This window comes from Lepidochelys kempii, chromosome 5 (genome assembly GCF_965140285.1).
Source record: "Lepidochelys kempii isolate rLepKem1 chromosome 5, rLepKem1.hap1, whole genome shotgun sequence".
NCBI lineage: Eukaryota > Metazoa > Chordata > Testudines > Cheloniidae > Lepidochelys > Lepidochelys kempii.
The window spans coordinates 128,594,013-128,616,453 of NC_136384.1; the positions used below are offsets into that span (position 1 = coordinate 128,594,013).

The 22,441-nt window shown below is 48.7% G+C and overlaps 1 protein-coding gene across 4 annotated transcripts in view; it reads left to right on the forward strand.

Annotated features, from left to right (window-relative positions):
• SLC49A3 (solute carrier family 49 member 3) overlaps nt 1-22,441 on the forward strand; it is a 53,237-nt gene that overhangs the window by 25,412 nt on the left and 5,384 nt on the right. Inside the window, exons 8-10 of one of the 4 annotated variants that reach the window (XR_012159155.2) lie at nt 662-819; nt 3,393-3,505; nt 17,893-19,301. Coding sequence is in view for 3 of the 4 variants with exons in the window: in XM_073345799.2 (XP_073201900.1) it covers nt 662-819; nt 3,393-3,505; nt 17,893-18,044 (423 nt within the window). In the remaining variant the exon portion in view is untranslated. Of the gene's footprint in view, nt 1-661; nt 820-3,392; nt 3,506-17,892; nt 21,008-22,441 lie in introns of those variants that run through there. The other 3 variants (XM_073345799.2, XM_073345801.2, XM_073345800.2) reach the window with 3 other exon arrangements.

The following is a 22,441-nucleotide window of genomic DNA, read 5'->3' on the forward strand; positions in this document are numbered from 1 at the left end:
CACAGCACTGTCTCAAGTAGCGTCTGGAGAGAAATGAGACGTGTCAGGACCAACTGTGCAGAGGAAAGAGAAGGCCCTCTCCCCTGGAACCACCTGACTTACCAATTTAGCTCTTTTTTCAGTGGCTGGACTGGGCTCTACTTTTTACCACTCGCTCTGAGCTGGGGTGAGCTTGTTCCACACTGAATTCATCAGAGCAGTTGATGGAATTGGTTTGGGGTTTTTCAAATGCCCCAGGGACACAGACAGAAAGAAACTGAACTTAAACCCTGGTAATTTTCTGAGCTCCCATCTCTCTGGAGGCCAAACTGAGCCTCCACTGGGTCATTGCCCCTGCACGAAACAAAAGCCTGACTTTCCAAAGTGCTGATTCCCCCCACACACACACACACTCACACACACACTGCCCCAGCTCCATTGACGTCAGTAGGAGCTGCGGGGGCCAAGCATACAAGAAAACGAATGTCTCCATCCCCTAACACACAGTTCCATGCAAATAGGTCACATTTGAGAGCTTTAGGGAAGGTGGGGAGGCCGCTAACAGAAATGGTAAATACCGTGGACTTCATATTGGTGACTGCCTGATGTTGACTCGAAGCACCCCGCAGACTTGCCATGCAGCTGTGCTGATGTAATGCCTTGCCACTCTCTCTCACTGCAGATGTCTCAGTTCAGGAATCAAGCCATTCCACTGGCTCTGATCAGCTCGCTGTTTGGGTTCTTTGGCTTTTCTATCTACCCCATTGCTATGGAGCTAGCGGTAGAATGCTCCTACCCCGTGGGAGAGGGAACATCCACAGGCTTCATTTTTGTTTCAAGGTAAGTCACCTAGTCAGACTCAACAGAAATGTATGGTTTCAGAGTAACAGCCGTGTTAGTCTGTATTCGCAAAAAGAAGAGGAGTACTTGTGGCACCTTAGAGACTAACCAATTTATTTGAGCATGAGCTTTCGTGAGCTACAGCTCACTTCATCGGATGCGTACTGTGGAAACTGCAGACCATGTAGTTCAGCCATCAACAGCAGCATCTTGCAGATAAAGAACAGCAGAGCGCTATGTTCTAGTCACATTACCAGTTTCTTCCACCTCCATTACCTACGACAATGAGTGAAGTCAATGCTGGTAGCAGCCAGCTGTCAGTATGTGGTCTGAGGTGGAAGGTAAAAGGATCCCAGCTGCTCTGAGAACGCTGGTTGATGCTGTACAGCTGATTCACTGCAACTGGCCGTGATAGTTTCATGTTGCTGGAGGGAGCTATTCAAAGGAGTCGCTGCAAAAGACAACTAGCTAGACGTAAAGAGAGCTGTGGGACTGGTGTATGGGAGGGGACAAAGAGAAAGTCCAGTGGGAGCTCAGGATCAGTCCCGCTCTGTGTGAAGTTCGGAAACAGCCTCTCTTAACAGCTAGCTTTGACACCTGTTGAGACAACACTGCCCCGTGCTTCAGTTTCTAGCCACTGGATCATGATGTACCTATCTCAGTCTAGCAGAGGGAGGCCTAACATGCCCCAATGACTGGAAGTTGAAGCTAAACAAATTCAGACTGGAAATATATCATACATTTGTAACAGTTTGGAACAATTTACCCGGGGGTGAAAGTAACTTAAAGGACTTACTGGTATGCCGGAGTCCTGAGCAGGGGGCGTGGCCTCAACCAGAAGAGGCGGGGCCTTTAAATACTCAGGGCCTTTAAATCAAGATTTAAAGGCCTCGGGGCTCCAGCTGTGGTAGCGGTGGCTGTGATCCCCTGGCCCCCAGAGCTACCAGCTGCAGAGGCGGCTGGGAGCCCCCTGGGCTCAGGGGCGATTTGAAGGGCCCAGGCCACCACTACCACAGCAGAGTCCCGGGCCCTTTAAATCGCCGACAGAGCCCCAGGGGCTCCCAGCTGCCACTGCTACCCCAGGGTTCAGGCGGATATTTAAAGGGCCTGGGGGTCCACTGCGGTAGCAGCGGCTGGAGCCCGGGGCCCTTTAAATCACTGCCGGAGCCTTGCCACTGCTACCCCAGGGCTCTGGCAGCGATGTAAAGGGCATGGGGCTCCGGCTGCCGAAGGGAGCCCCGGGCCCTTTAAATCACCAGCCTGGGGAAGTTGGTCTAGTCCGGCACGGCACACCAGCTCTTGCCGGTATGCCTTACTGGACCATACCGGCTTACTTTCACCTCTGAATTTACCAAAGGTCATGGTAGATTCTCCTTCACCAACCCTTTTAAAATCAGGATTGTATATTCTTCTAAAAAATCTGTTCTAGGAATTATTTTGGGGAAGTTCCTTTGCCTGTCATGCAGGAGGTCAGACTAGACAACCACTTCTGGTCTTGAAATCTACGAAGCTTTGAAAACCTACTTCCCCAGCAAAAAGAACAGATGATCCCTGAGCAGTGGGGAGAACTTCAAGGTGAAGCATAGAGGATGTTGCATATTGCTGTCCTACTGGCCCAGATTTGGTCAAAATGCTCCTCTGGGACAGACAGAAGTATGGTGGCATCCGTCATGAGTCAATCACACTTGGTCTTCCACTGGCTTAGATACCTATTTAATCAGTTAACGGGATTGGAACATTTCCTTCTACAGTCGCCTGGCTGTGTCTTGGGCAACGTGCTTTAGAGATAGGTTCTCCTTTAACGGGATGCAGTAGTGCTGAATTTACAATGGAGATTCTGACATTACTGCTCTGGGCTGTAGCCGGGGGTGCACTTGCCCACAGGCCAGGAGAAAGATTCAGGAAAACAAACACAGGGCACCCTCCAGAGTCTAAAGCAGGGATTACCAGACCTTTTCACAATTGGCCTCTCTGTTTGATTGGTTGTGTGGCTTGTTATGGCCCCACTCCAAGATGAGCAGGGTGGGAGCAAGTTTTTCTTCTGCTCAGTGGAGCAGTGGGGAAGAGAATTTTAAGCCTCTACCACTTGCCAAGCCACCACTTTTAACAGTCCAAAAGGGTGTGGTTTGACAGGAGGTGTGGTGGCAGCCGTGGCATCCTGTTATTCATACTCTAATGCATATCTCTGGGATGCAATCCTCCACACACTAGAAACACTGCCCTTTATGTAGGCTTGTGTGCTTGGTTAAGTGCTCGTGGTCTCTGCCTATTGTACATCTGTGTATAAAATTTTCAAAAGTACTACATTACTGGATGTTTGTTAATTGTATTCTTGTCTACACACGAGACAAAGGCTTAACCTAATAACTGCCTTTGGGTAGCTTCATCATACCAGACAAGGGGATGAAAGGCCCTTGGAGAATTAATCATAACTGTCCCCGTCCCCGCTTACAGATGAGAAGCTAGCTGTGCAAGGGGAGACTCCATCTGCCTGAGGGGTGGCCCTGCTTTGGCTATGGGACTGATGAATCAGGACTAGGAGATTAGCTCAATGATGGTTTGTCTCTGTGCAGTCAGATCCAAGGAGTGATCTTAATGCTTCTAGTGCAAGCCCTCACGGTGCAGATTTCCACGGCTCCATTCTCTACCTGTGACATTGAGGAAGGTGGAGCGTTAGACTGGACAGGTAAGTGCCCCCTTGTCTTAAAACGCATTGATGTGTATAACTGAGGGGTGTCCTACCCGATCCCCAGGCAGTCTATGACCAGAGTTCCTTACTGTGCCACGGAATGGATTCCTGTTGGAATATGCTTCATTACCATCCCTTGGGCTGACGCTGGGCTGGCCAACTGGGAGCCAGCAGCTATTTCTCACACCCCACTTGCTGGTGCTTTCCCTGCTGTCATTGCTATGACAGCAGTTTCCAGGTGGGAGGGTGGAATGAAAAGCCACGTCGGATGCCAATAATGTTGCTAAACAATCCAATTTAAACGGTTCCCTTCCTCCCACCCTGGAGAAGCCTGATCCCTTTTTGGAGCTTCATGTAACTGACTTGCAGTGCGTGCATGTCTCCAAACACTGCATGTCTCACGGGATCTCCAGCAGAACTCTGCAATTGCACAACTTGACAAAGCAGCAATACTAGGCACTACAAAACCGGGCAGCACGACACAGCCGTAACATGGTACAACAATGGAGACAATTCTGGGGGTGGGGGAGCTGGAACAGTGGAGTGAGGATGGAGGTGGCAAGGGGACGAGATGGGCTGGCCATGAGGCAGGGGCTAGCTGACCCACTATTAGCAACAGGAGCTGAGGGAGCTTCCTCAGAAGAAGAGCTATGGCGGTGCATTCTGCTGTGCTGCAATGGGGCATGAGCTCGTTTAGGAGCTGCAGAGCTGCTTAGGGAGCCCGGCTCTATGAAACCTTAGCCCTGCAACCCCTTTAGCTGATGCTGTTCCCAATGTGCCACTAACTCAGTCTTCATAATCTACTAGGATAGATAAACGCCATGTCCCCCAGTGCTGCAGCTGCATGGCTTGTCATGCCTGAACTTCCTAAAGAAACATGTGTGGACCTAGTGTCCCTCACCAGCTAGAAGTAGACAGGCAGCAGGAAGGAAAGCCTGTAGCAGATACTGGACCTGCCGGCAGTCCTACAGCAATGACACAAACAAGCATTAACACCAGAGCAGACAACAAAATCATCCAGGACTGCCTAATAGATTTTGCTTTTCCATCGCAGCATCACCTTCCTTAGATGCAAGTTGGGCATACGGCTGTTAGCTGCAGAGTGCATTTAGTTGAAAGCATAGTTGGCCTGTATATGCCAGCAAACTGTCCTTTCGTGTTACAGAACAAACTGCGTTAAAAGTGTGTTGCTTGGGTTGCAAAGTCAAGCAGGCCAAAGGTGGGGAATGCGAGATTTAGTTGCCCGTGTAACCTTAATTCTGCCCATCGGGTATCCATCCTGTGCATGAATGAGGCAGGGGTCCTGTAGGAAAAAGTGTGATCATGTAATTAGACTATTGTAATGCACACACACAAGGGGCAGAATTAAGGTTGCACAGGCAACCTTGATTCTAGCATTTCCTAATTTTTGAGTGCTTTAACTGCACCCTAATCAACTCCTTGTTCTTATAACAGTTTTTCTAATGTAATTTCCTAGTTTGTTTACCTTTTAAAAATATTCTGTGATGTGCAGCAGTTTTGCATCCCTGCCCATCCTGGCTAATGGGGGAGGGATAGCTCAGTGGTTTGAGCATTGGCCTGCTAAACCCAGGGTTGTGAGTTCAATCCTTGAAGGGGGCCATTTAGGGATCTGGAGCAAAAATTGGGGATTGGCCCAATTGGACCTCCTGAGGTCCCTTCCAACCCTGATATTCTGTGATTCTATGATTAATAGCCATTGATGGATGTATCCTCCATGCAAATGGAACAGTTCTTGGAGGGTGTTCCTGAGGAAATAGAAAGGTACATCCTAGATGGGAAACCCAAAACTGTAATCGAGGCGGGGGAGATTGGAGCCAAATGGGTGGAGGTGGCAGAGAAGAAAAAAACTGGTCGCAGTTGGAACGGATACCAGAAGGGACAACCTCTTACCAGGGGCTGCCCAAGGCCCCACCTACCCCCCAAGGAACCCTCCAGCCACCTTATCGTCCCGCCACACTGTTCTCCAGCAACCCACCTCGCCCCAGTGACCCGTCAGCTGGACGATGTTTTAAATGTAACGAGCCAGGGCATTTGGGCCCAACTGCCCCAAGAACCCCAACAGATTACAGTTCATTGCACCGGAATCACACCAAAGGTCCTCAGGCCCAGATACCTCCCAGATACCCTTGGAGCAGAGGGAAACTGTGAGTGTGGGCGGGAAGAAGGGCACCACATGGAGGGACACTGGAGCACAAGAGTCAGCTATCCATGCTTCCTTAGTGGACGCCAATTTAATCAACCCAGAGATCCAAGTGATGATTCAACCCTTCAAGTCCAACTCTTTCAATTTGCCTACAGCCAAGTTGCCTGTCCAGTACCAGGGCTGGTCAGGAACATGGACTTTTGCAGTCTATGATGATTATCCCATCCCCATGCTGTTGGGGGAAGACTTGGCCAATCATGTGAAGCGGGCCAAGAGGGTGGGAATGGTCACCTGCAGCCAGGCTAAACAAGCCATGACACCTAGCTCTGTTCATAGTGTTGCCGGCACCCAGTGCCAAGAGGCTAAACAACAGCTTGAGTTGGTTCGCTACCCGGTGTGCTACACCCAATAATCACAACGGGGTGGAGAAGCAGAAAAGTTTATTTGCAGCTGCAAAAAGGTATAGGGAGAATAGAATCTCAAATCCTGCACACAGAGCAGGAAGTTACACAGGCTTTTATACAACCTTTTTTCCAGCATACTTATCCAATAGCAAGCTGCTCCAAGTATCCATATAGCCAGCCAATCCAGTTCCCAGCTAGTTCCCTTGTTCTCTGTATCATTTGTTAAACTATACATAAAGCTGCTTTATTCAGCATTGTTCTCCCATATCTGCCCTGTTCGGCCTTGCTTACTTTCAGGCAGTCTGACTCTGCAACATATTGTTGCAGATCCTCAGCATAACTGCTGTGAGCGCCTCCAGGCCGGGGGGCCAAGGACACTAGGGCCTAGTACGCAGAGCTGCTGCGAGTGCCTCCAGGCAAGGGGGGGCCAAGGACACTTGGGCCTAGTGCGAAGGGGCTTCATCGACTCTTGTGGTCTTCCATCCCCTCGAGTTACCTAATGGCCATGCCCCAGTGTCCCCAACAACTTCCTCCTTTGAGAACACTCAACAACCTTGGCTCTGAGTTTTCTCAGTTGGGCTACTTATTTCTTTACAATACGACTTTGCATAAGCACTTTGTGATAGCCCTGAAGAGAATGACTTATTAACTTCTGCAAAAGGGCCCTAACACATGATACTGAACAGCATAATACCAGTAATACAAGCAATACAGGAAAGAGAAGTTTCAATAACAGGCTAAATAAACCACCAAGCCAAGACGACAAACCCCAGCCTGAAAACAAGATTTGCAACCAATCGCTCTCTGGGGCAGTATAGGCAACCTGTGCTCTGGCTCGGGCATGGGCCTCAGCCTTTACCACCTTTTCATAGATCTCATAACTGCTATCATTTACATATACACAACATCGGGGCCCGATGAGGGAACCAACCCCTCCTTGGGATGCCAAGAGATAGTCCAAAGCCAGCCTGTTTTGGAGGGAAAACGTCCTGAGCTGCTGTACCTCTTTCTTTAGGCCACTTTCTCAAGTACCATTTGCAGCCTTACAGTATAGCGGCCTATGCATGCCATGGCTGGCCCGGTAAACAGTGACACTATTCCCAGTACAGAGCACCCTACAAGCTTCTCGGTTGTGAGGGAATTCTTCATATTGCCCTCCAATGCCGTAGTCAGTCATTGCAGGGTCTTTTCTCGTGACTCAACAGAGGTGTCTCGGGCATTTCTAATCTTTCCTTTGGGCAGTGTGGCAGTTATTGACAGATGAGGAACTCCATGAGCTATATAACAGCTACCTGTCCAATTGGCTGGCAGCACCTTGTAAGCCTTTCGGCCACATACAAAATAGTGACCTTGTAGGGCCCAGTAAGGACTGTTTTTTTTAGAGGATTCCTGGGATATTTAAGGCTGCTTTGGCTGCTTTTCCAAACAGTTCATATGCCCCTAAGGGGGCATCCCATCCTCCTGATTGGGTACAAGTGGGGGCGTTTCTAATTGTGCCATTCAAATTACGCTCGCCATAGGGACCTGTAGTGGCTTGCTACATTGGAGATATTAACTGGACGGCAAGTTATATTTCCAAACCTTTCTTTTGTGGTAAGAGTATTTGTAAGAGTTTCCCTAAAAGGGGAGGAACCATTACACCCACACTGTTGGCCTCCCCATTTGGTCTTTATCCTATACCCATCAGCCCACTGTGTAATAACACAGGAGCTTTTTCCCACAGGACGACCACAGTGATCAGACTGGTTTCGGGTAAAACATAACACTCCCTCAGTGAGTACTGCAACTGAATACTCCTGGTCCTGATAGGTGGCTTGCTGTAAAAAAGTCTTATTCCAGAACGGCGAGTCCGTTCTTTCCTGCTCTTTGGTGGCAGCTAATTCTGCTAGGGTCAAGGGCAGCAAGTCAAGGGGCATTCCCGTTTTGGGGGACAGTGGAGTTGGAGCACATACCCAGCAATCAGTCTGGTTTGTTAAAGTAGCAACATGGTGTGCAAGCGAAACAAAGGAGTTATGCTTCCGATATGCACAGTTTGGAAATAACAATACAGAGAATAACAATGTTACCCAATTAATTATCACCAGAGTCTTTTCAACCCAGGGTCTCCAGTACCTGGGTGGGCCCATTTTAGCGTAAAGGTGCCTGCTATTTGTGTCTTTTAAACAGTAGCTTTAGCCCGAGATCATCACTAGATGAGGAGTCAGCAGGTTGACGGTCCACTGTTCTGCTGACGAGGGGGCAGGTACTGCCTTCAGACAAGAGTGATGGATCCAGTTCTTGTGTCCCTCGATCTTTGCCGCTTTATGGGAGATCAGCAGGATGGTATAGGGTCCTTTCCACTTTTCCTGGAGAGGCTCGTCTTTCCAGGTACAAACAAGCACAGAGTCACCGGGCTGTAAGGAGTGGATGGGAGAGTCCAAGGGGAGAGGCTGGGAATCCTTGGTATACCTGTGAAGAGAGAAGAGAACAGCAGACAGGGAACACATATACTGTGACAAAAAAACATTACCAAGCTCCCATTCCCCTGACAGAACCGGGATGCCATTCATAGGCCATGCCCTTCCAAACATAATTTCAAAGGGACTAAGCCCTAATCTACCCTTTGGGAGAACGCGGATACGAAGTAGGACAAGGGGCAAAGCATCAGGCCATTGCAGTGAGGCTTCTTGGTGCACTTTTGAGAGATGCCATTTAAGGGTCTGATTGATCCGCTCCACTACCCCACTGGCTTGCGGTCTCCAGGGCGTATGGAGTTTCCAGGGGATCTGTAAGGCATGTAAGATGCTTTGAATGATTTTTGACGTGAAGTGTGTCCCATTGTCAGATTCCATCCACAGGGGGAGTCCAAAGCGAGGAATGATCTCCTTAACAAACTTGGGGGCCACTGTTCTGGCAGTGCAATTACGGCATGGGAAGTTTTCTGGCCATCCGCTGAACTGATCCACTATGACAAGGAGATATTTGAATGCTTGGGTCCAGGGAAATTCAGTAAAGTCTATTTGCCACACTTGTCTGGGGCCCGGAGTGGGTTCTAGGGCAGCTGGTGGCACAGGATGTCCCGGTCGGGGGTTATTCTTTTGGCAGACTAAGCAGTCCGCTTGTACCTGGGCAGCCAGGGGTTGGAGTCCGGAAGTGATAAAGTATTTTCCCATTAGCTGGATAAGTGCTTCCCTGCCAGCATGAGTGGTTTGATGTAGTTTCTGCAGCACTGGCCGGATCAGGCCCTTTGGTAAGAGGACCTTCCTTTCTGGGGAATGGAGCCATCCCTCCTTTTCCCGGAGACCGAGTTTGTCAGTTAGCTGTCTCTCCTCCCCAGAGTACTGAGGGGTTGGAAGCTCCCCTACTGATGGGATAAGGGCATGCATATGGGCGTTCTCAGTCTGAGGGGATGGCAGGGTGGCAGCATGCTTAGCCTCTCTATCTGCCCGGGCGTTACCTCTGGCCACATCTTGATCCTCCCTTTGATGGGCTTTACAGTGTACCACCGCCGCTTCTGAGGGAAGTTGTACGGCTTCTGGGAGCTGGAGGATTTGGGGCCTGTACTTGACTGGGGAGCCTTGGGCTGTCAGCATTCCCCTTTGCTTCCATAGGCTAGCATGAGTATGCAGCACACCAAAAGCATACGTTGAATCAGTAAAAATGTTGACCCGCTTTCCTTTTGACAGTTCAAGTGCACGGGTCAGGGCTATTAGTTCGGCAATCTGGGCAGAGGTCCCAGCAGGCAAACCTTCAGCTTCCACAGTGTCATGGAGGGTCACAACAGCATAACCCTCCCTCCTTTGCCCAGTACTGCTACCATCAGTGTACCACTCATAATCTGCATTTGGGAGGGGTACATCCTTTAAATCCGGACAGCTGGAGTACTGGACATCTATGAGCTCTAAACAGTCATGTTTCTGTTCCTCTGTTTCTGGCAAGAGAGTGGCTGGGTTAAGGGAGGGGAAAGGCTGTAGGGTGACTTCAGAGTTCTCTAACAGCTTAGCCTGGTACCGAACAATCCGAGCCTGGGTGAGCCAAAGCCCTCCCTTTGCATCCAATAAGCCTTGGACCATATGGGGAGTATAGATTTGCATAACCCCTCCCAATGTTAGCTTCTCGGCTTCCTCAAGCACTAGGGCAGTAGCTGCGACCACCCGTAAACATGCCGGCCAACCCTTTGCAACCTGATCCAGTTGCTTAGAAAAATAAGCCACGGGATGTCTCCATGCTCCTAACAGCTGTGTGAGCTCTCCTAGGGCCACCCCCTTTCGTTCATGTACATACAACTGAAACAGCTTAGAGAGATCCGGCAGGCCCAGAGCCGGGGCTTCCATCAATTTTCTTTTCAGGATTTTAAATGCCCTGCCAGCCTCTGGGGTCCAACAGAAGGGGTCATGATCTGCTCCTTTTACACAGTCGTACAGGGGTTTAGTCCACAGTCCAAACTCTGGGATCCATATCCTGCAAAAGCCTGCCATACCCAGAAATGCCCTGAGCCACTTACAATTACTTGGGGTAGGAACTTGACAGATAGCTTCCTTTCCCTTTTTTTTTTTTTTTTTCGCTTGAACGCTGACGCTCCCCTTGCCTGTAACCTGATTCCTTTACCTCAGACAACAGAGTTCTCAGGAGGATATTACAGTTGTCCCAATCCAGCTTATGACTACTAAGGCACCCTTCAAAGACTGAAATAAACCTGCTTGGGTTCGTTGAGAATTCCCCAGCCTGTGTTTTAAAAGCTGCTAAGTCTATTGGATTGAATGGCACATGGGTGTAAACTTACATAGTGGTAGCCTGACGTCCGTCTGCCCCTGGGCAAGCCACAACAGTCTCTGTAAGCAAAGGATAGAGTCCCACCGAGGGGGCAATCTCTGTAACCCGAGGCATCCTACCCTTATAAGGTGGCGGTGTGGGGGCCGAAGGGGACACATGGGTGACTTTAATTTTCCTGATATCTGCTGGGAGAGCAGTACAGCGGTGCATAGACAATCCAGGAAGTTTTTGGAAAGCATAGGGGACAATTTCCTGGTGCAAGTGCTAGAGGAGCCAACTAGGGGGGGAGCTTTTCTTGACCTGCTGCTCACAAACCGGGAAGAATTAGTAGGGGAAGCAAAAGTGGATGGGAATCTGGGCGGCAGTGACCATGAGTTGGTTGAGTTCAGGATCCTGACACAGGGAAGAAAGGTAAGCAGCAGGATACGGACCCTGGACTTCAGGAAAGCAGACTTCGACTCCCTCAGGGAACGGATGGGTAGGATCCCGTGGGGGACTAACATGAAGGGGAAAGGAGTCCAGGAGAGCTGGCTGTATTTCAAGGAATCCCTGTTGAGGTTACAGGGACAAACCATCCCGATGTGTCGAAAGAATAGTAAGTATGGCAGGCGACCAGCTTGGCTTAACGGTGAAATCCTAGCAGATCTTAAGCATAAAAAAGAAGCTTACAAGAAGTGGAAGACTGGACATATGACCAGGGAAGAGTATAAAAATATTGCTCGGGCATGTAGGAATGAAATTAGGAGGGCCAAATCGCACCTGGAGCTGCAGCTAGCGAGAGATGTCAAGAGTAACAAGAAGAGTTTCTTCAGGTATGTTGGCAACAAGAAGAAAGCCAAGGAAAGTGTGGGCCCCTTAATGAATGAGGGAGGCAACCTAGTGACAGAGGAGGTGGAAAAAGCTAATGTACTCAATGCTCTTTTTGCCTCTGTCTTCACAAACAAGGTCAGCTCCCAGACTGCTGTGCTGGGCATCACAACATGGGGAATAGATGGCCAGCCCTCTGTGGAGAAAGAGGTGGTTAGGGACTATTTAGAAAAACTGGATGTGCACAAGTCCATGGGGCCGGATGAGTTGCATCCGAGAGTGCTAAAGGAACTGGCGGCTTTGATTGCAGAGCCATTGGCCATTATCTTTGAAAACTCGTGGCGAACGGGGGAAGTCCCGGATGACTGGAAAAAGGCTAATGTAATGCCAATCTTTAAAAAAGGGAAGAAGGAGCATCCTGGGAACTACAGGCCAGTAAGCCTCACCTCAGTCCCCGGAAAAATCATGGAGCAGGTCCTCAAAGAATCAATCCTGAAGCACTTACATGAGAGGAAAGTGATCAGGAACAGTCAGCATGGATTCACCAAGGGAAGGTCATGACTGACTAATCTAATCGCCTTCTATGATGAGATTACTGGTTCTGTGGATGAAGGGAAAGCAGTGGATGTATTGTTTCTTGACTTTAGCAAAGCTTTTGACACAGTCTCCCACAGTATTCTTGTCAGCAAGTTAAGGACGTATGGGCTGGATGAATATAAGGTGGGTAGAAAGCTGGCTAGATTGTCAGGCTCAACGGGTAGTGATCAATGGCTCCATGTCTAGTTGGAAGCCGGTGTCAAGTGGAGTGCCCCAGGGGTCGGTCCTGGGGCCGGTTTTGTTCAATATCTTCATAAATGATCTGGAGGATGGTGTGGATTGCACTCTCAGCAAATTTGCGGATGACACTAAACTGGGAGGAGTGGTAGATACGCTGGAGGGGAGGGATAGGATACAGAGGGACCTAGACAAATTGGAGGATTGGGCCAAAAGAAATCTGATGAGGTTCAATAAGGATAAGTGCAGGGTCCTGCACTTAGGACGGAAGAACCCAATGCACAGCTACAGACTAGGGACCGAATGGCTAGGCAGCAGTTCTGCGGAAAAGGACCTAGGGTGACAGTGGACGAGAAGCTGGATATGAACCAGCAGTGTGCCCTTGTTGCCAAGAAGGCCAATGGCATTTTGGGATGTATAAGTAGGGGCATAGCGAGCAGATCGAGGGACGTGATTGTTCCCCTCTATTCGACATTGGTGAGGCCTCATCTGGAGTACTGTGTCCAGTTTTGGGCTCCACACTACAAGAAGGATGTGGATAAATTGGAAAGAGTCCAGCGAAGGGCAACAAAAATGATTAGGGGTCTGGAACACATGAGTTATGAGGAGAGGCTGAGAGAACTGGGATTGCTTAGTCTGCAGAAGAGAAGAATGAGGGGGGATTTGACAGCTGCTTTCAACTACCTGAAAGGGGGTTCCAAAGAGGATGGTTCTAGACTATTCTCAGTGGTGGAAGAGGACAGGACAAGGAGTAATGGTCTCAAGTTGCAGTGGGGGAGGTTTAGGTTGGATATTAGGAAAAACTTTTTCACAAGGAGGGTGGTGAAACACTGGAATGCGTTGCCTAGGGAGGTAGTGGAATCTCTTTCCTTGGAGGTTTTTAAGGTCAGGCTTGACAGAGCCCTGGCTGGGATGATTTAGTTGGGTATGGGTCCTGCTTTTGGCCAGGGGGTTGGACTAGATGACCTCCTGAGGTCCCTTCCAACCCTGATATTCTATGATTCTATGCCATTACAGTGGGGGTGGGGGTCTGGGGACTAACATTAGCTACTACTGAACCAGTCGGAGTCAGATTACAGCTCTGCAGAATTACAGCTCTGTTCTATTTCTTAAAGCCATAAACACTTGTGCATACAAAAATTTCAATTCCATTTTCCCATTCACTGACAAAACAAAACTAATTGGAGGATCGTGTTGTAATTAATTGACCCTCCTGGTGGCCACCACTTCTGGTCCTCTAGTTGATATTGAGGCCAGTCAACTTTACAGAATCATTTTAATTGGCACTTAGTCATCGGATCTGCACCAAATACCTTCCAGTTTGCTTGAATGCATTTTAGGGGCATACACCGTGCCCTAACCCCCGAGCTCTGTCCCTGTCCCATACCTACAGGGTAACTCTGGGCGTCCCCAGGTTCCAACAGAGCATACAATCCGGATTTCAAAAGGTTCCTACCTTATGCAAGGGACCGGTTCTTCACCATCGTCCACAGCTGCTTCTCCACTATATGAATGCGTTGCACCGTTGTGCCCTCCGGGGTCGATCAAATCACGTCTCCTCCAAGGCTCCCGATGAACTCACCAGTGCGCGCTGGGCGTCGGTTCTCGCCGCAATCCTCGACCTCCAGGAGGGGTCCGGGCAAGGCTAAATAGCAGCCTCGTCGCCCACCCAAGGACGCCAAAAGCTGTTGCCGGTACCCAGTGCCAAGAGGCTAAACAACAGCTTGAGTTGGTTCGCTACCCGGTGTGCTACACCCAATAATCACAACGGGGTGGAGAAGCAGAAAAGTTTATTTGCAGCTGCAAAAAGGTACAGGGAGAATAGAATCTCAAATCCTGCACACAGAGCAGGAAGTTACACAGGCTTTTATACATCCTTTTTTCCAGCATACTTATCCAATAGCAAGCTGCTCCAAGTATCCATATAGCCAGCCAATCCAGTTCCCAGCTAGTTCCCTTGTTCTCTGTATCATTTGTTAAACTGTACATAAAGCTGCTTTATTCAGCATTGTTCTTCCATATCTGCTCTGTTCGGCCTTGCTTAGTTTCAAGCAAAAATCCTGGTATGATAAACATGCCAGAGAGCGTTCCTTCAAAGTAGGAAACCAGGTCATGGTCTTAAAGGCGCTCCAGGCCCATAAAATGGAAGCATCGTGGGAAGGGCATTCACGGTCCAGGACCGCCTGGGAGATGTTAATTATCTCATAGCATTCCCCACCTCCAATCGAAAGGATTCTCTAAAGCCCTTTTATTCCAGAGAATTAAAGGTTTGTCAGTTTACAGCCCAGGGAGGAGATGACGCTGAGTGGCCTGAAGGTGTCTACTATGAAGGGAAAAGTGCAGGTGGCATGGAAGAGGTGAACCTCTCCATGACCCTTGGGCGTATGCAGTGACAGCAGATCCAGGAGCTGTGCACTAGCTACGTGCCAAGGTTCTCAGCCACCCCAGGACTGACTGAACGGGCATACCACTCCATTGACACAGGTAATGCTCGCCCAATTAAAGTCCAACCTTACTGGGTGTCTCCTCAAGCTAAACTGCTATAGAACTGGAGATCCAGGATATGTTACAGATGGGTGTAATCCGCCCCTCTGGAAGTGCATGGGCATCTCCAGTGGTTCTAGTTCCCAAACCAGATGGGGAAATATGTTTTTGCGTGGACTACCGTAATCTAAATGCTGTAACTCACCCAGACAACTATCCAATGCCACGCACAGATGAACTATTAGAGAAACCCAATGCACAGCTACAGACTAGGGACCGAATGGCTAGGCAGCAGTTCTGCGGAAAAGGACCTAGGGGTGACAGTGGACGAGAAGCTGGATATGAGTCAGCAGTGTGCCCCTGTTGCCAAGAAGGCCAATGGCATTTTGGGATGTATAAGTAGGGGCATAGCGAGCAGATGGAGGGACGTGATCGTTCCCCTCTATTCGACATTGGTGAGGCCTCATCTGGAGTACTGTGTCCAGTTTTGGGCCCCACACTTCAAGAAGGATGTGGATAAATTGGAGAGAGTCCAGCGAAGGGCAACAAAAATGATTAGGGGACTGGAACACATGAGTTATGAGGAGAGGCTGAGGGAGCTGGGATTGTTTAGCCTGCAGAAGAGAAGAATGAGGGGGGATTTGATAGCTGCTTTCAACTACCTGAAAGGGGGTTCCAAAGAGGATGGCTCTAGACTGTTCTCAATGGTAGCAGATGACAGAACGAGGAGTAATGGTCTCAAGTTGCAGTGGGGGAGGTTTAGATTGGATATTAGGAAAAGCTTTTTCACTAAGAGGGTGGTGAAACACTGGAATGCGTTACCTAGGGAGGTGGTAGAATCTCCTTCCTTAGAGGTTTTTAAGGTCAGGCTTGACAAAGCCCTGGCTGGGATGATTTAACTGGAAATTGGTCCTGCTTTGAGCAGGGGGTTGGACTAGATGACCTTCTGGGGTCCCTTCCAACCCTGATATTCTATGATTCTATGATTCTAAACTGGGACGGGCCCAGTTCATCTCTACCTTGGACTTAACCAAGGGGTACTGGCAGGTACCGCTAGATGAATCTGCCAAGGAAAGGTCAGCCTTCACCACACATCTTGGGCTGTATGAATTTAATGTACTCCCTTTCGGGCTGCGAAATGCACCCGTCACCTTCCAAAGACTTGTAGATGGTCTCCTAGTGGGATTAGGAGAATATGCAGTCGCCTACCTTGACGATGTGGCCATATTTTCGGATTCCTGGGCAGAACACCTCTACAAAAGGTCTTTGAGCACATAAGGGAGGCAGGACTAACTGTTAAGGCTAAGAAGGGTCAAATAGGCCTAAACAGAGTGACTTACCTTGGACACCAGGTCGGTCAAGGAACTACCAACACCCTACAGGCCAAAGTGGATGCTATCCAAAAGTGGCCTGTCCCAAGGTCAAAGAAACAGGTTCAATCCTTCTTAGCCTTGGCCGGTTATTACAGGCGATTTGTACCGCAAAACAGCCAAATTGCCGCCCCATTAACAGACCTAACCAAAAAGAAACAGCCAAATGCCGTTTAGTGGACAGAAGAGTGTCAGAAGGCCTTTAACCATCTTAAAGCAACACTCATGTCTGACCCTGTACTAAGGGCCCCAGACTTTGACAAGCCGTTCCTAGAAACCACAGATGCATCCGAGAGTGGTGTGGGAGCAGTTTTAATGCAGGAAGGACCGGATCAAGAATTCCACCCTGTAGTTTTTCTCAGCAAAAAACTGTCTGAGAGGGAAAGCAACTGGTCAGTCAGTGAAAAAGAATGTTACGCCATTGTCTACGCTCTGGAAAAGCTACGCCCATATGTTTGGGGACGGCGTTTTCACCTGCAAACTGACCATGGTGCACTGAAGTGGCTTCACACCGTCAAAGAAAATAACAAAAAACTTCTTCGGTGGAGTTTAGCTCTCCAAGATTTTGATTTCAAGATACAACACATCTCAGGAGCTTCTAACAAAGTGGCTGATGCACTCTCCCATGAAAGTTTCCCAGAATCAACTGGTTAAAATCGTCCTTGAGATGTGGAAAATATTGTTAGTCTTTATGTACTTGGTAGTATATTTAGAGGTGCATGTGTCATATTAACTCTTTTTTCCAGGAAGAAATCCCAGCCAGCGTTTCACCCTAGGTGTGATTTGGGGGATGTGTCATAAATATAAAGGGAATGGTAAACCCCTTTAAAATCCCTCCTGGCCAGAGGAAAAATCCTCTCACCTGTAAAGGGTTAAGAAGCTAGGATAACCTCGCTGGCACCTGACCAAAATGACCAATGAGGAGACAAGATACTTTCAAAAGCTGGGGGCAGGAAAAAACAAAGGGTCAGTCTGGGTGATGCTTTTGCCACAGACAGAACAGGAATGGAGTCTTAGAACTTAGTAAGTAATCTAGCTAGATATGCGTTAGATTATGATTTCTTTAAATGTCTGAGAAATTAAGTTGTGCTGAATAGAATGAATATTCCTGTCTGTGTGTCTTTTTTGTAACTTAAGGTTTTGCCTAGAGGGATTCCCTATGTTTTGAATCTAATTACCCTGTAAGGTATCTACCATCCTGATTTTACAGAGGTGATTCTTTTTACTGTTTCGTCTATTAAAATGTTTCTTTTCAAGAACTGAATGCTTTTTTCATTGTTCTAAGATCCAAGGGTTTGGGTCTGTGGTCACCTATGCAAATTGGTGAGGATTTTTACCAAACCTTCCCCAGGAAGTGGGGTGCAAGGGTTGGGAGGATTTTGGGGGGAAAGACGTTTCCAAACAACATTTTCCCAATAAACCCAGATAAACGTTTGGTGGTGGCAGTGGAAGTCCAAGGGCAAAGGGTAAAATAGTTTGTACCTTGGGGAAGTTTTAACCTAAACTGGTAAAAGTAAGCTTGGGGGGTTTTCATACAGGTTCCCACATCTGTACCCTAGAGTTCAGAGTGGGGAAGGAACCTTGACAAGTGACGTTCACTTTCTAACGTGGTTATTTCTTTGTATACAGTTTCCACGCTGGTGATGGCTGGAGCATGCAGTGTTGTAGCCTGCTTCTATGTTATCTTCTTCCACTCCGACTACAAGAGACTCCATGCCGAAGCATCGAATGCCACCTCAGTCAACAAAATTGGAATAGAAGCAACAGCTCCTGAAGCCTAAAATGTCTTATTTACAACTGTACACTAGAATGCTGGGAAAAAAGGACTAATCTCTGTGGGAAAGGGCCAGTCACACCTGTGCATTCAGCTGGCACGCTGGGGCCCCAAGCCTGGTATGGATCTTATAGGTGCTACGACAATACAAATGCTACGCCAAGTTTGATGACAGAGGAGCTGGAGTGTTGTCTGTCCCTGTGGTTCTCCACCACAGCCCAAGCTGGGCTTTTAGGACAAGATGCAAGGGAGGGGGATTTGTGCTATTTGGATCTTGCTAAAGTGATTAAAAGAACCAAAGATGGATTGGACATCTACAGAGATAAGAATATTTAGTTGAAATAGTAATGCTGAAGTATTGCAAGGGAGATAAACCTCACGTTTCAGGAGTTAAGGCCATTGTTTAAATACTAGAGGTTGGGGTGAGAGAAGTGGGGAGTGGGGTGGGGCAGTTTGTCTGTACCTACACTGCATCTTCCTCTGAGGTATCTGCTGCTGGCCACTGCTAGAGACAGAACACTGGCCTCGAAGGACCATGGTTCTGATCAGTATGACAATTCTGATGGCTTGGGGTGACCTTTCATCAAGGGATGGGGGTAGTAAAAACTGGGCAGGTGGGTTTTATCTTTGCCTGCTGCTGGTTTGTTCAATGTTCTGTAAGCTCCGATGCTGGGCACAGCACATGCTTCTAAAATCACCTGCAGCATCTTTACCAGTAGACATGCGAGGGACAGCCCTGATATTTAAGCACCAAATGTAAAGGAGAATTGACCCTCCCCCCCGCTCCCGGAGAAGGAGAGATTAAGAGTCAGCGCATGTTACGAGACTGGGTTTTATACCACCCTCACTCCACCCACTCACCTGCCATATGGTTAGTGGTGCAGAATTCATTTCTAGCCTGTTGCTGAACCTTAACCTTAACACAAACCCTTGAGCGGATCACTGCGGACTATGTGGCTCTGGGAAGAAGGATAAAGGAGTTTGAGGCACAAGTGGTGTTCTCGTCCATCTTCCCCGTAGAAGGAAAAGGCTGGGATAGGGACCGTCAAATCGTGGAAGTCAACGAATGGCTACGCAGGTGGTGTTGGAGAGAAGGCTTTGGATTCTTTGACCATGGGATGGTGTTCCATGAAGGAGGAGTGCTGGGCAGAGACGGGCTCCACCTGACGAAGAGAGGGAAGAGCATCTTTGCGAGCAGGCTGGCTAACCTAGTGAGGAGGGCTTTAAACTAGGTTCACCAGGGGAAGGAGACCAAAGCCCTGAGGTAAGTGGGAAAGCGGGATACCGGGAGGAAGCACAGGCAGGAATGTCTGTGAGGGGAGGGCTCCTGCCTCATACTGAGAATGAGGGGCGATCAGCAGGTTATCTCAAGTGCTTATATATGAATGCACAAAGCCTTGGAAACAAGCAGGGAGACCTGGAGGTCCTGCTGATGTCAAGGAATTATGACGTGATTGGAATAACAGAGACTTGGTGGGATAACTCACATGACTGGAGTACTGTCATGGATGGTTATAAACTGTCCAGGAAGGACAGGCAGGGCAGAAAAGGTGGGGGAGTAGCACTGTATGTAAGGGAGCAGTATGACTGCTCAGTGCTCCGGTATGAAACTGCAGAAAAACGTGAGTGTCTCTGGATTAAGTTTAGAAGTGCGAGCAACAAGAGTGATGTAGTGGTGGGAGTCTGCTATAGACCACCGGACCAGGGGGATGAGGTGGATAAGGCTTTCTTCCGGCAGCTCGCAGAAGCTACTAGATCGCATGCCCTGGTTCTCATGGGTGACTTTAATCTTCCTGATATCTGCTGGGAGAGCAATACAGCGGTGCATAGACAATCCAGGAAGTTTTTGGAAAGCGTAGGGGACAATTTCCTGTGCAAGTGCTAGAGGAGCCAACTGCGGGGGGGAGCTTTTCCTGACCTGCTGCTCACAAACCGGGAAGAATTAGTAGGGGAAGCAAAAGTGGATGTGAATCTGGGAGGCAGTGACCATGAGTTGGTTGAGTTCAGGATCCTGACACAGGGAAGAAAGGTAGGCAGCAGGATACGGACCCTGGACTTCAGGAAAGCAGACTTCGACTCCCTCAGGGAATGGATGGGTAGGATCCCCTGGGGGACTAACATGAAGGAGAAAGGAGTCCAGGAGAGCTGGCTGTATTTCAAGGAATCCCTGTTGAGGTTACAGGGACAAACCATCCTGATGTGTCAAAAGAATAGTAAATATGGCAGACGACCAGCTTGGCTTAACGGTGAAATCCTAGCGGATCTTAAACATAAAAAAGAAGCTTACAAGAAGTGGAAGACTGGACATATGACCAGGGAAGAGTATAAAAATATTGCTCGGGCATGTAGGAATGAAATTAGGAGGGCCAAATCGCACCTGGAGCTGCAGCTAGTGAGAGATGTCAAGAGTAACAAGAAGGGTTTCTTCAGGTATGTTGGCAACAAAAAGAAAGCCAAGGAAAGTGTGGGCCCCTTAATGAATGAGGGAGGCAACCTAGTGACAGAGGAGGTGGAAAAAGCTAATGTACTCAATGCTTTTTTTGCCTGTCTTCACGAACAAGGTCAGCTCCCAGACTGCTGCACTGGGCATCACAACATGGGGAATAGATGGCCAGCCCTCTGTGGAGAAAGAGGTGGTTAGGGACTATTTAGAAAAGCTGGACGTGCACAAGTCCATGGGGCCGGATGAGTTGCATCCGAGAGTGCTAAAGGAATTGGTGGCTGTGATTGCAGAGCCGTTGGCCATTATCTTTGAAAAATCGTGGCGAACGGGGGAAGTCCCGGATGGCTGGAAAAAGGCTAATGTAGTGCCAATCTTTAAAAAAGGGAAGAAGGAGGATCCTGGGAACTACAGGCCAGTCAGCCTCACCTCAGTCCCTGGAAAAATCATGGAGCAGGTCCTCAAAGAATCAATCCTGAAGCACTTACATGAGAGGAAAGTGATCAGGAACAGTCAGCATGGATTCACCAAGGGAAGGTCATGCCTGACTAATCTAATCGCCTTCTATGATGAGATTACTGGTTCTGTGGATGAAGGGAAAGCAGTGGATGTATTGTTTCTTGACTTTAGCAAAGCTTTTGACACGGTCTCCCACAGTATTCTTGTCAGCAAGTTAAAGAAGTATGGGCTGGATGAATGCACTATAAGGTGGGTAGAAAGTTGGCTAGATTGTCAGGCTCAACAGGTAGTGATCAATGGCTCCATGTCTAGTTGGCAGCCGGTGTCAAGTGGAGCGTCCCAGGGGTCGGTCCTGGGGCCAGTTTTGTTCAATATCTTCATAAATGATCTGGAGGATGGTGTGGATTGCACTCTCAGCAAATTTGCGGATGATACTAAACTAGGAGGAGTGGTAGATACGCTGGAGGGCAGGGATAGGATACAGAGGGACCTAGACAAATTGGAGGATTGGGCCAAAAGAAATCTGATGAGGTTCAATAAGGATAAGTGCAGGGTCCTGCACTTAGGACGGAAGAACCCAATGCACAGCTACAGACTAAGGACCGAATGGCTAGGCAGCAGTTCTGCGGAAAAGGACCTAGGGGTGACAGTGGACGAGAAGCTGCATATGAGTCAGCAGTGTGCCCTTGTTGCCAAGAAGGCTAATGGCGTTTTGGGATGTATAAGTAGGGGCATAGTGAGCATATCGAGGGACGTGATTGTCCCCCTCTATTCGACATTGGTGAGGCCTCATCTGGAGTACTGTGTCCAGTTTTGGGCCCCACACTACAAGAAGGATGTGGATAAATTGGAGAGAGTCCAGCGAAGGGCAACAAAAATGATTAGGGGACTGGAACACATGACTTATGAGGAGAGGCTGAGGGAACTGGGATTGTTTAGTCTGCAGAAGAGAAGAATGAGAGGGGATTTGATAGCTGCTTTCAACTACCTGAGAGGTGGTTCCAGAGAGGATGGTTCTAGACTATTCTCAGTGGTAGAAGAGGACAGGACAAGGAGTAATGATCTCAAGTTGCAGTGGGGGAGGTTTAGGTTGGATATTAGGAAAAACTTTTTCACTAGGAGGGTGGTGAAACACTGGAATGCGTTACCTAGGGAGGTGGTAGAATCTCCTTCCTTAGAGGTTTTTAAGGTCAGGCTTGACAAAGCCCTGGCTGGGATGATTTAATTGGGGATTGGTCCTGCTTTGAGCAGGGGGTTGGACTAGATCACCTCCTGAGGTCCCTTCCAACCCTGATATTCTATGATTCTATGACCCATTTCTAATAGTTACAATTTAACAAGCAAAGGCACCTGTTGCCCTCCAAACACCGTGACCCTGGAGCAGGCCTGTGCTCACTGCCCAGGAGATGGTGAGGTTAAATGTGATGCACTAGCACTGTTGGACATGGCAGGAAAATGATGATTTAGCTCCTTCCCACAGCAGATGCTGCCCATGACACCTCTAA